This window comes from Magallana gigas, chromosome 8 (assembly GCF_963853765.1).
Source record: "Magallana gigas chromosome 8, xbMagGiga1.1, whole genome shotgun sequence".
In the NCBI taxonomy this organism is placed as follows: Eukaryota; Metazoa; Mollusca; class Bivalvia; order Ostreida; family Ostreidae; genus Magallana; species Magallana gigas.
Window position 1 is genome coordinate 36052035 of NC_088860.1, and position 13680 is coordinate 36065714.

General features: G+C 32.5%; 2 protein-coding genes across 6 annotated transcripts in view; one reads left to right on the forward strand and one right to left on the reverse strand.

Moving 5' to 3' along the window:
* LOC117689995 (serine/threonine-protein phosphatase 6 regulatory ankyrin repeat subunit B-like) overlaps positions 1 to 13680 on the reverse strand; it is a 568848-nt gene that overhangs the window by 122736 nt on the left and 432432 nt on the right. For 4 of the 5 annotated variants that reach the window (XM_066068488.1, XM_066068487.1, XM_066068489.1 and 1 more), the window contains one exon: positions 5698 to 5829. The exons of the other annotated variant lie outside the window; for it this stretch is intronic. The gene's annotated coding sequence lies outside the window, so the exon portion shown is untranslated. The remainder of the gene's footprint in view (positions 1 to 5697; positions 5830 to 13680) is intronic. 5 annotated transcript variants of the gene reach the window in all.
* LOC136270832 (uncharacterized) lies at positions 6346 to 11254 on the forward strand. Its single transcript, XM_066069623.1, has 3 exons — positions 6346 to 6675; positions 7082 to 8976; positions 9184 to 11254. Exons 2-3 carry the CDS (start codon positions 7183 to 7185, stop codon positions 9934 to 9936), a joined length of 2547 nt encoding a protein of 848 aa, XP_065925695.1. The 5' UTR covers positions 6346 to 6675; positions 7082 to 7182; the 3' UTR covers positions 9937 to 11254.

Sequence of the window (13680 nt, forward strand, 5' to 3'; positions counted from 1 at the left end):
TACAACAACGACGCCAACGACGACAACGTCAGACAACGGACAATTTGTGATCAGAAAAGCTCACTTGAGCCTTTGGCTCAGGTGAGCTAAAAACTATTTGCTTAAAAAAGCTGTAACTTTAGTGGAGGTAACATCAGATAGTGTAGATTCAAATTCGTTTAAATCAAAATTTTGAGGAGTAGGGTGGAACTACATTGGGGATCCAATTGTACAAAGGAAAACATTTTAATTATTCACAAACCCTGTAATGTTATCATTTTTGGTTTACTTATTTGCAAGCATTTTGACACAATGCTGATTCTTGAAAATTGTTTAGAATCTGGCCCCTGGACGATTCTTGGGCCTTACAAGGCGTTCAGAGTTTAATGACGTCATATATATATCATATATATAATATAAGCAATTCTTTATGATCTTTTTTAGAACTGCAATGCTCAAAAAATAAAATCCTCCTGTTAAAAAAGGGACTTGATTATAAACAGGGGGAAAATAAATTCTTATTCATACAGGATCGACTTGTATTATACCACATTGTCCAGATATTTTGTAATTTGACTCCTGACTCCATTAAGCTGATCTTATCATGACTATTGTTGCTCAGGTGAGCAATGTGGCCCATGGGCCTCTTGTTTAAAAATACAAAGGATAGGCTTACATCTTTACTACTTTACTAAAATAATATACTCGAAATTTGGGATGTTACAATCTTGCGCATGCGCATTACAATCACGCTAAATCAGGAGGGGATCTTTAGTGTATATTTCCACAATATTGCATTTGCATAGATAAACTAGGAAATGATAATACAAAAACGTGCTAATTTTCATTGGAAATATCCACCAAAAAAATACAGGAGATAACTCTAACTCAGTGCATTTTATATGAAAAAATTCCAAATATCAACATGGTTTGTAAATTCGAATCGAGTAAAAATGTTGGTAAAAAAATGTTGAATTCTTCATTTATATGAATTAGATTTTTAGATTAAAGGTATTTACAGCCTCAAAATTGTCTGTTATGAATAATTTGACTGTTATTTTCTACAGCTTCATTTATTTTCTCCAAAATCGTTTTGGACCAATTCTGCAATTTTAGGCTATATTATGGATATATGGGAGGCATTTCAACCGTGGTGACGCCCGTCCCGAGACCCAGGCGTAAAGTTTGGTTATGTAAATGTCAACAATACGGTGTGTCGATGTATCTATTTCGTAAATGTTCGATATGCAATGTCAACCCGTGCACGCACGGGTCAAAGTCTAGTAGAAATCAAATTTGGATGGTTATATCCGTAAACAAAAGAGAATTGACCTGTTATTCTATGTTTTACATGTTTCTGCTATTTAGGAATAGTCTGTAAGACTGGTATTAATCCAATTTTTAAACATATCTTGCAGAAATGGCCAATTAATGCAGTGAACAACTCTAATTATTGTTTATATCACTGATCTATTTCACCCATGTATTACATAGGAAAATTACACATTTGCGATTCACAAATTAATGTGATATTTACAGACGCTACTTTAAAATGTGTACCAGACCATGGTAGACGGGTCTTGCTGTTGCTATAAAGACGCACCGTGACAAATAGGAAACATTAAATTTCATGTCACGCAACATCGTTTCTTGTATGATACATACAACATTTAGGTGCCAGTAATAGATGACTGGGCTTTTATTATTATCATTATAAGTATTTGGAAGCAACAAGTCAACAGTTGATTCTTTATTCTTAATTTTGATTTACTTTCACAGTTGTTTGTTGTAAGTATTTAAAAGCCAATTATTGGTTTCATAATTGTTAAAGGATAAGCCTCTGGTTGGAGGATTTATGTTAATTTTATAAGACAAAAAACTGTTTGCATTTAATCTTATGATATTTTACGTATTCGTGTATAAAATTTAATATGTAGTATTATTTCAGTTAGGCAAAATGTAAGCGTATACAGTGAAGCATCATTTTGTTTTTAAGAGTCATTGCTACAACCTAACACCAAAAAATGTTGGTATGTTTAGTGGGGTTAATGATCCGTCTTAGCTACGAAGCATTTTAATAGACAAGACATATGCATCATACTTGTTGCAACTGAGTGTGATATAGACTCTTCTTTAAATAAAATCAGATAGAATTACGTACAGAAAACTATATTCGTTCTGTTTTTATCACAACCAAAAGATCTATGCTTTCTCAATGATATGGATAATAACAGTTTAAAATATACATGCTATAAGCTTGTTTCAACTAAAAAATTTTAGACTCTTCATTTTATATGATACATTTAGTTAAAACTGCAGCAAATGACAGGCGTTATGTGTTAATAACAAGAACTAAAATGGATATTTCCCTCCTATTTTAAAAATTTCGATTATAACTCATTCGAAAACAAACAAGACTAAAATGCTTACAAACGATCTATTAACATTAACAATGTATTGTTAATGTTGTTGAATTCCATCTTTAATATAAGAAGGAATTATAAAAACGTTTACAATGTTCATGGATGGCTTTGTCTATGGCGACTATTTATTGTTAACTTTACGTAAAATATTTTTAAATCAATCGAAACTAAGACTAAATTGAGCGCGCGATCCTGTGGATTTGCCCGGACTGGTATCTTGCTTTAAAATAATTGTACAATGTAGCAACCGTTTTACCATTCGATGAAATTGACTTCGTCTTCCGTTTGAAATACAGTACATATTTGATAAGAGGGTGCAAACTAGATAATACCATGAAAATTGGCAAAATTATATACCCTTACATGCAAAAAGTGATGTTTTGTTTGAATAATGCCCCAAAAATTTTAAGTGTAAAATTCTTATAATGTGGTCGGAATTCCCTTTTTTCTAATAGGTCTATTTACCTTATCCTTAAATAACTACTAAGATTAGTTGTTAAATCAATATTTTGTTTTCATTTTGTGGATACTTAGTGGGATTTAACTTAATTTTATGAATTTCAAAGATATTAAACTTTTTAACAAACAAGCAACTCAAATTCTTATTAAACAACACCCTAAACTCGCTAATTGTCTGGTTTGATGGATTCCAAACGTAAGGAAACAATCTTCTGTCGTATTAGTTATGATATCATAAAAGAAATATCGAACTATTTTATCCATATCATTCTACTTATGTTAATGGTTTTCATTTAGAAATTTTCCCAGGCCTTAGTTTGATTATTATAATAAATTAAATAATAACTGATAGCATACGATCCTTTCCTTTTTAAATCTTTGTATTTTGCTATACTCTTATGACATTTCTTTTTTTTTCTACTAAATAGCCAGGTTTGTATTGATTGATTGTATGATAAACTGTACAGGTAGATAACAAAAATATCATTATAATCCTTAAATTAACAAAAAGAGTACTGAGTACGTCAAATGAATTAAAAAAATATATTCCATACTTTATTATACAGGTATATCATATATTTTACATTTCATGATTTTCTCAACGTATATAAGTACCCCCTCCCCCCCTTGTTATAATTAAAATCAAATTGAAAAAATTAAAATCGTAAACTGATGTCAAAAAAATTTAAAATTCTCGAATAAAATTGACAAGTACTGCAGATAACGACATTATATTATTGTGAAGTCTTGTCGAAAATTTTCATTCATGTGTCACGTATAAAAAAACTTTTGCAATTTGCAAAGAAGTATTTACATATACACATAAGAAGTGATTATCAGACCGTGGTAAATCGCCTTGTTGTAAAATAATGCACTTAGTGAAGCAATTAAATTTCATTTCACGCACCTCTTTTCTAAGTAAGCAATATTGATATTTGCATCCTGCATATAAAATAAAAGAGTAATTACAGTAATTAGAATAATATAAACGCCCCTTATATCTATTTTAAAAAAAGCGACTAAAATAAATGAGAAAAAAACCAAAGTAGTTTTCTAACACGACGAAATCTTGCAATATAATTTTCACTATCTTCGTTTCCAAATAAAGATAATCTAAGGGAAAGAAGAAAAACTTTATAACAAAATAAACTTAAAACGATATTTTATGTTGTAACTTGTTTTCTAAATGTGAGTTAACTTTTATTTATGATAACTTTATTTCGGAATAAAACAGTATTCAACTGTGTTATAACAGCTATTTTATGTAACAATTTCAATATGTATTTTTTAAAGTACATATTTACGAAACCAATTACAACCTAGCAAGAACAAAGTTGGCCAACGGTAAGTTTCCGGGAATAAGCTTCATCATGTGACCCCATAGTTTAATGATCAACAAAAAATGCTAAATGACGATGTCACAAAAGTATAAAATCAGCGGCATGAAGAATAAAAAAAGACTCTGCAATAAGCAAAATGAATGTATAAGTTTTCTATCTATATATGTTTATATAAAATGATATTTTCTGTGTCATACGTTTCAAACCAGACACTACCCAAATAGTTGACTTACGTTCCTTCAACGTCTGATTTTTAAACTTTTGCGCCTGCTCTTTGTAAATCAAGAAATGCTTATTTGAATGAACACAAAAATGGGATTTTAAAAAATAGTTCAATTCGTGAAATTTTCCATATGCATACAGCCTTTATTCATCCCTGGACCCCAAAAATCAAAAAAGATTTCTAGTACCCCTTTCAAGATAAATATGTTACCCCATTAGGTGGATGATTTTCGGTAATCAATGGAAATTGACAACAGCTTCTTTAATTTTTACAATGTAATATCTTCGACAAATATTTAATTGTTTTTACTTGCAAGACAATTAAAAAAAGGTTGAAAGATTGAGAGTAAATACATAATTAACGAATCGGTTGGAATTGTAAATCTGGAAATTAATTACAGTCAACATCATTTTTACTTTTATATTTTGATACAGATTTTGAAATACTTTAATCAAGACTGTTTTAAGAAACCGATTTTATTAGACTTATCTGAATTTACAATTAATTCACAAGCCCGACTATCAATAATTATCATCAAAATATTGTCCGTAAGAATCAACAATAATATGCTTTTTTGTTTTTGTTATTTTGATTTTATAACTTTAATTCATAGTGCATATAACTTTTTCTTACTATTTTGTTTGTCTCCAGCAGAATTTTTTGTTAGGGTTTGGGGAGTTGAAATCCATATACGCCTTTAAGGGGTGGGGTGGGGGTTGAAATCCATATACGCCCTAATTTGACGTAGGTGGGGTGGTTTGAAGTCCGTATACGCCGTAATTAGACTTAACGGAATGAAAACGCTAACTAAATAAATATTAATTAAAACAAATATCTATGCATGAAGGATACATTAATATTTAAAATATATTAAACGATAACCACATTGCCCTTGCACTTTGATTCGATTACAAATAATGGGTTTTCAACTAGAGAGCTCATTGGTCGGCTCTCTGATTCTACAACGGATTTCATCGATAATTTTATTCGACATGTTTATAAGTTATACAAGACCCGGCATAAGTTTAGAAAGTCTGCTCTTTGGGTCCGCTCTGGTCTGCTATGCGTCAGCCTGGAGTTTACAATGTACGCGGGTCAGCTCTGGGTCCGCCCTAGAGGACTCGAAGCAGACGCTAACGGACACAGAGAGCATACCTATGGTTTTAATGGGGTTTCTGTTAGGTAGTGTCTAATCCGTAATGACTTTTTTATGAAATACACAGGTATTAAGAAGAACTGTTTACCATGAAAAGAAATTAAAAATTGTACTTACACGTTCCCTTAGTATATGAATGGAGGATACATCATGAGTTTCAAAAATCGCACTTAAAATACGCTTTAATGTGTGAGCGAAGACTCTGAAACAATTCTGTACAAGGCGTCAAGGCAATAAAACTGTGTTGACCTAAAAATAAAATATCTCAGTTTTAAGTGAGCGTCTCGGAGAAAGTCATGCAATATTACCAAAATCGTCCACAAGCGTACATCTTAGATATTTTAAAAAGTGTTTAAAACTGAAAGATTATCCCATAAAAGTCCAAATTTTGAATTCAATTGCTTGCTGGTGTCGTTCTATTTTTAGCTGTGACCTAATTTGAATAATGGCCCAAATATGGATTAAAACCCAAGAAAAATTATGGAAAACAATGCAGTTTGAGCACTAAAATTGTGTGTCTGTCTGTCTGTCTGTAACAAAAATTTCTGTCACAGTTTTCTCAGCAACTAGCTATTCATCACAGATGCTTGAAATTTTAACACACACTTTGTATAGGTATGCCATATAGTGGGATTTATTTTTGTACCATGTGTACATCAACTTCCTGTTAAATGCAGAATTTGCTTATTTTGTATAATATTCACATCAGAGCGAGGGTATTACTAGTGAGCATTGGTCACTTGCGGATATCTTGTTTCCATTATTAGAGCTGCATATTTATTTAATATAACTCATAAGTGTATCTAAATATATCAAATTTTGATCAATTAATAAATAGATCATGGTAAACCAATATACTGAGACAAATCATAGACATTGACTATGCAAATCATACTACCTGAGAAGATCATACACATAGCATTTATACATGAATTCACATTTTCTAGTTACCGGTAGATTTCTAGTAATGAAGTACACTATATTGCTTTCCAGCCACAAGTTCTTGTTACCCTTCCTTACCATCATCCCAAGACTGGTATGAGCAGTACAAAACACCAAAAGAAAAACTAAATGAAGCATTACTGAGACTTTCAGGTAATTTAACTGAAATCAATTTATGCAGTAATTTTCAAGAAATTTGTTAGACATTTGCTTTCAAATATGCTGATGAATCAAAACGTCTTATTTGTTTAAAAAAACAGCATTCGGGATATGCTTGATTTTAACTAGTAATACATGTATATATATAAGAAATATAGTAAGGGATGCAAGCACGCACTAAGACCTGTTACACAGTGAGTGATGTGGCATTAGCCCGCGGGCTCTTTGCTTATTCTTAGTTTTGAAGATTGATAATATTTTAGTGAGAGAAAGCAACTTAAAAAGTAACGTATTTTGCAGAGTACATTACTTCATTTAATTTCTAAACATTTGCTGGTCCTCTCTGATCCGTCATATCATTTGTAAAATTTTATCATAAAAATAACAACTTTGTTTATAGATAACAAGTTTCAACCTCTGAAGTCTCAACTTACAAGACCTTGGTCTGAATTAGCAAAGTCTGCAAAGTATTACTACATCAGCAAGGCCAAAGAAGCTGTTATGATAGTCCTGTCCATCATAGCCCCAGGACAAGAGGACACCATTCTCTCAAAACTCAGTCCATCCTCTACAAATGAAAGTGATGCAACAGACAAAGCTACACAACAGTTGATAGAGGCATATCATGTCACAGCAGACAAAAAAACCCAGCTGCAGATCTTATCATTATTTGCGAACAACTTTACAAAGGAAAAGCTTCTTCAACTTGTACCATCACTGACACAATCCAAAATTGATGCCGCCAGAAAACATGCTTCAGTGATTGGACCAGGACAGATACTAAATCCACCAAAGATATACAGAATACGTCTGACCAGACCAAAATTACTACACTTTCTGGAATATGTATCCATGCCCTCTATTTCCCAGGTTCTTGGTTTTGGTACCATGCAACTTCATTTGTCAAGTGGAGAAAAAATACAAATTCCAAAAGTTATCAGAAATGCTGTGAGTGCTAGAATCATTGCAAACTACCTAGAGTATTGCAAGGAAACAGAGTTCCAAACTTTCAGCCGTGCATCTTTGTACAGAATCCTGAAAGCCTGTCGAGCATCAAAAAGGAAAGCGATGCATGGACTTGACAATACTACAGCACTTGGAATGAATGCCATGGAGTCATTACAGAAGGTTGTAACAAGACTTGGGGAATATGGATTGGATATAGAGAAAAAAGACACTCTGATTGATATGATCAACATCTGTAATCAGCACTTGAAATTTGATGTGAAAAGCCATTTCAGCAGAAGTTCCTCATGCAGTGATCATTGTACAATGTTTGCCCTGAGTGATCCAACAGACACATGCTTTTCTAGTAACTGTGATCATGACCATTCAGACATTTGCTCAAATTGTGTTTTGACACACAAACTTACAGAGGGCATCAATGAAGCCACTAAAACAGTCAGAATACCATCTGAGGATTTGATGGAGGAATTGCAGCATGAAATTATCATGGCAACAAAAGCCATCAAGGACTGGAAGGCTCATCTTCTTAGAACTGTGCACCAAGACTTTGCAAGATCAGATATCCTACAACACCTTGAATCAAACCAGGGACTTCTTATAATGGATTGGGCCATGAAGTTTCTACCCCTCCAGTACAGGGAAACACAGTCAGACTTCTTTGGAAAAAAGGGCATTAGCTGGCATATTTCATGTTTAATTACCAAGAAGAGTGACCCTGAACCAACAGCTAGCACCTTGTCAGACCACCTTGACTTGAACACCTATATCCATATCCTTGAGAATGGTACTCAAGGTTGGTTTTCCGTTGCTCATATTATTAGACACCTTCTTTTGACTCTATCAGTGCAGTTTCCAAACCTGAAAGAGATCTACATGAAGACAGACAATGCTGGTTGCTATCACTGTACACCACTAATTGCCTTCATCAGTCAGAATCACAGTCATTTTCCTATTACCATCAAGGAGTTCAACTTCAGTGAAGCACAGTCTGGAAAAGATCTTTGTGACAGCAAAACTGGTTCCTGTCGAATGCATGTGGCTAGATTTCTGAATGAGGGAAATGATATTCTTTCTGCCTCAGACTTGAAGAGAGCCTTAGAAAGTAATAATCGATTAAAAGGAACAAAGACCTGTGTTATCTCCATTGACAATGCAGAGGAGCCAAAGATAAAATCCAAAATTCCTCAGATTAGCCTTCTGAACAATTTCAGATTTGATGTGGATTCAGTTATTGCAAGAAGGGCATATCAGATTGGTTGTGGACGCCTTATTGAGACTAATACTTTGAAGGATCAGCATCTTAATGTTGGAGAAATGAATGGTTTTGAGGTAAATGTTAGTTATAAAAATTAATAATCATTACCGGTAATTATATAATGTTTGGTTCAATATCATAAAGAAGACATACTAGCTATTTTGTCTCTGTTATATAAATTACAAATGCATTTACTATAAAGTCTCTGTAGTATAAATACAAATGTATGTGCTATATAGTCTAAAAATTACAAATGTAATTTGGATTTTATTGCTTTATAGGTTTTAGAAGAATTTCCATCTCATGCAGTTGATGTTGGACAAGTCTGTGTTAGAATGAGGAACCCAAACATTCAAAATGAAATGGAGGAGGAACAGAACCAGGATCAGGACCAGGGGCCCCTGAATAATGATTTGTATGCATGTCCAGATCCCTATTGCCAGAAACAGTATGTGAGGTCTGCTAACCTAGAGAAACATCTAGCAATAGGCAATCACCTTTACAGGAAAGCTGAAGAAACCGGAATTGATTATGGCATCAAAATCTGGGTTGAGAAGTGTTCTGCCATCCGAGAGAAATATGCTCACATTTGTGAGACAGTGTTGTCTCAGAGTCGTGATACAGGTATCGTTTCCTTATGTTCAGGAGGATGGGCATTGAAATCTGTTGCTAAATGCAACAGGTTCTCCTTAAATGTGAAGGAGTATGTAAAGAAGATTTTTGAAAGCTGTGAAAAGACAGGAAAACGGCCGAATTATGCAGCTTTAAGTGGAGAACTTCAAAAAGCTTGTGATGAAAATGGACAGCGCCTTTTTAGACCATTTGAGTGGCTAACAGCAAATCAATTGAGAAACTTGTTTGCATCATATATTAACAACAAGAAGAAAAATTACAGGGACAGACAGATTCTTTTACTGGAAGTTCCAGAAACTGATGAACATCTTCAAGAAATTGTCATGAATCTTAAGGCAGAAGAACGTCAGCAGACTGTATCTGACATGTATGAAAATGTGTTTTATGCAGCAAATACTTAATTTACCTTTGGATATCTCTGTGGCAACCTGTATAACATGCATTTACATGGAAATTATCAATGTTTTATACTTTAAGATATTTGTAAAGTCGAAAAATTCCAGGTTTAAAAAAAAAAATCCACTCAGTTTGTGTATTTTAGCATGAATTTATTTCTTATTACATTTGGTATTTATCTTTTATGATTGTGTGAGCATCGCAACTTACAGGTTACATTAGTGCAATGATTCATTTTTTTTTATGTAATGATTATTGTCAGTTCTAATTAGACACCACCAAAAGTTAACTCTCTGAAGGTTCAATGCACTGTCAGTAATATATAAGGTTTTAAACAAACGCAAATGATTGTATTTCCTTGGAAACAAGTTTTTTCATTTTAGTAACCAATTTTATTTTAGTATTTGAAAATATTGAAATTAATGTTTGCAAAACTTATCTTAGAGTAATAACATTTGATTTAGTATTCTCTGTTAAAACCATAAAGCATCAGAATTTTTTTTTACCTTCTGCAAAGAAAGTGATAAAAGTCCAAAATGAGAAAAAAAAACAATTTTAAGTTTTTATGAATAACAGTAATATATACGTAATGTACTTATATGATGGCGTTATTAATGACAACTTGTATTTCCTGTTTTGAAATATTCAAAGTTAATTTTTATTATTATTTGCTGTATAAATTGTCAAAATAATGCTGTGATATATCAGAACATTTCTGGTATAGATTTAAATGAATTGAATGTTAGCCATTTTAACGTTTTTTTTGTAAAAATGAAAATATCAGTCTCATTGGTGACGTCATATCTGACCTATATTATAGAGTCCAAAGTCATATTTTTTATATTGTACTATTCATGGTCCGTACTTATTGGTGTAATTGCAATAAAAGAAATTGAAGCGTTTACAGACCCCAAAATAATGCTTTGTAAGTTGGTAAAATTTGAACATTTCACTAAACGTAGGAATTTGAAAAGTTTATGACCTTTTTGTACTTAAACTACATAAGATCTATATAAATGTACCTCCCCAGGAGACATGCTAGACAACATGCTTTTACCCCCTATAACTAGTTTCTATGCATGTATTATCACTGTTAGTTGAGAGGTCCTGAAATATGTGTAGATTTCATGGTTTTTGTTCCCATATTTGACCCCTTGTTCTATTTTTAGTAACATGCCTTTTACTCATGAACTATGCCAACCATGACAAAAACATATGTGGCAAATTTTATGGCATATTAATACTATGTTGCACACCAAAATTGATATCGATACATCAACCATGCTTGTGGACTGTTTTGCATGACTTTCTCTGAGACGCTCACTTAAACGTTTTTCTGGTCTTTTCTATAGAGGGTACACCTGTTGGGGCACCAGAAGGGTATCTAAAAATTATGGATTTAATTGATACACGCATGACGAGTTCAATATTCTCGATCCAATAAAGAGTAAATGTACGTATAGGAAAGAGAATAAATTCCAAATATCAAAATTTATTTCAAACTAATTATGAGAGTCTATGGAAAACCACACCTGTAATCCACTATCCCAAAAGACCCCTTCATCTAGTGTAAATAAGAAGAAATGCACCCAAATACGGAGACTGTTTTACAATACAATACCAAGAATCCTCTGGTATAGAACACAGGACGAAGATGGTATTTTTATGCTCGGTTTTGATTACAGAGTCGCATATTTGAAAAAAAATAACCTTTAAAAATGACATTGTATATACAAATATAATCCACGACCTGGAAAATTTGACTCTTATGTAATTGTGTAAATAGGATCGTGTGATTATAAATCTGTTTATTAGAAATGAATTCAAAATACGCAGAACAATAGTTTACATTTATTTCAGAATCAATTTTGAATGGTTACAGCCGTAAACAAATGTGATCAAATAAAAAATTGACCTGTTTTTCATTTTGTTTGACTTGTCCCTTCTTTATAAAAATCTGTGAACGGCCCCAAATATTAAACCGTATAACAAATTAATTTGACCCATGTGTTACGTTTGAAAATTAAACTTTGCGTGACACAAAGTATTGTGATATTAACAGACACCACTTGATAAGTGATTAACAGACCAAGGTAGACGCGCTTTAACCTTATTGTCACTTAATAGGCCCACCGTGCAAAATGAGATTTCATTAAATTTCAAGCAAGAATGTTTCTTGAATAATACATAAACCATTCAGGTATTAGATAACTCTTAAATTGAATATTTTAATGACGATTATGTGGAACAACAACGTTAACACCAGGTGAATATTAATTTGTACCAATTGTGATTTACTATGACAGGTGTTTTTTTATACAAACTATCTAAAATCATTAGGTTATATGTTTCTTAATTGTGATTTTATATCTGACAATAACATTGAAATTTCATCTGAAAATTCATAGATTATCATAATATATAAACGTTTGGTATACATTTTTCTCAAATTGTTTAAATCCCATATATATACTTACAGTACAGAAAAGCCTAAAATTAAATGTAACGATTCAAACTACAATGTATTTATAAATTTAACATCATAACATATTAGCAGGCAGCGGTCATACGATACCCCTATACCTAGCGTAAAAGAAAAGCTAGTTTTTTTTTTTAAATAACATACAAATATGTGGATCTTTTACACGCTCCGATAGAGGGCGCCCTTGATATTTTGGTTCAAAAAGGTTGACAACAGAGTCGCCAGATTAAGAAAAAGCTTATGTTTATATTATTTAAAGTGCGTAAGAAATACATTTGCAAAAATTTTGCTTTTGATACGGCGATCAATAGAAAACTTATTAAATAAGAACTATAAAAACCCGGAAAACAATTACGAGAATTGTTTCTTTAAATGCACCGAAAACAGTTATTCTTAAATTCGTGAAACAACAATCAGAAATCTAATGCCCCCGCAACCCCAATATATCACTACCAGGCGGATGATAACGATAATCCATGTAAATTGACGACAACGGCTCCATCAATTTTACACTATATCACCATCAAGTAATTTGTTTTTTCGTGCAAGAAACCTACATATAATTAGAAAGGTTGAGAGAGGTTTAGAATTAACGAATCGGTTATTGTAAGTCTGATTTACTGAATTTAATTACAGTGATCATTTCTTACTTTGATATCAAGGAATAACATTTTGATATACTTGAATCAAAATCTGGTTAATGAACGCTTAAAAAATATCTGAATTTTCGATAACTTTACGAACCCGGTTTTCAGTTATGAAAGAATCATCAATTTTGTCGTTTTTTTTTAAATTTCATTAATTAATGAAGTAAGTCTACCATACTTTATTCTGCTATTTCATTTTGTTTTCAGCATTATCTTTGGGGGTTGGAAATGTCTGAGAGCGAATGTCAGACATGTCGGCCCAACGACACCTCGGCCCAACGACACTTCGGCCCCAGGGCACCTCGGCCAAGACGGGTCGGCCCAAAATTTGAGACACGTCGGCTCACGTAAAAGACATCTCGGTTCAAGCAAAATTAAAACAAAAATATTTGATTTAAATGTTTTTATTTTATCAACATATATATTTTATGAAAATATTATATATCAAATACTTGTAAAAGAAATTGAATTAATAAAAAAAAATGAGACCATTAAATTGTAAGCAAGAAAGAAAGTTAAATTAAGAAAATGACGACAATTTCGACAATGACGCTAATAGTTAAACAAACAAGAGGATGCAGCACTCTCCTTTGGAGTCGCAAACGCGAGACACGGGTGAC

Coding starts and splice junctions, on each gene's coding strand:
- LOC136270832 (XM_066069623.1), top strand. CDS start 7,183: ATGATAGTCCTGTCCATCATAGCCCCAGGACAAGAGGACACCATTCTC. Junction 8,977..9,183: donor GAGAAATGAATGGTTTTGAG/GTAAATGTTAGT, acceptor ATTGCTTTATAG/GTTTTAGAAGAATTTCCATC.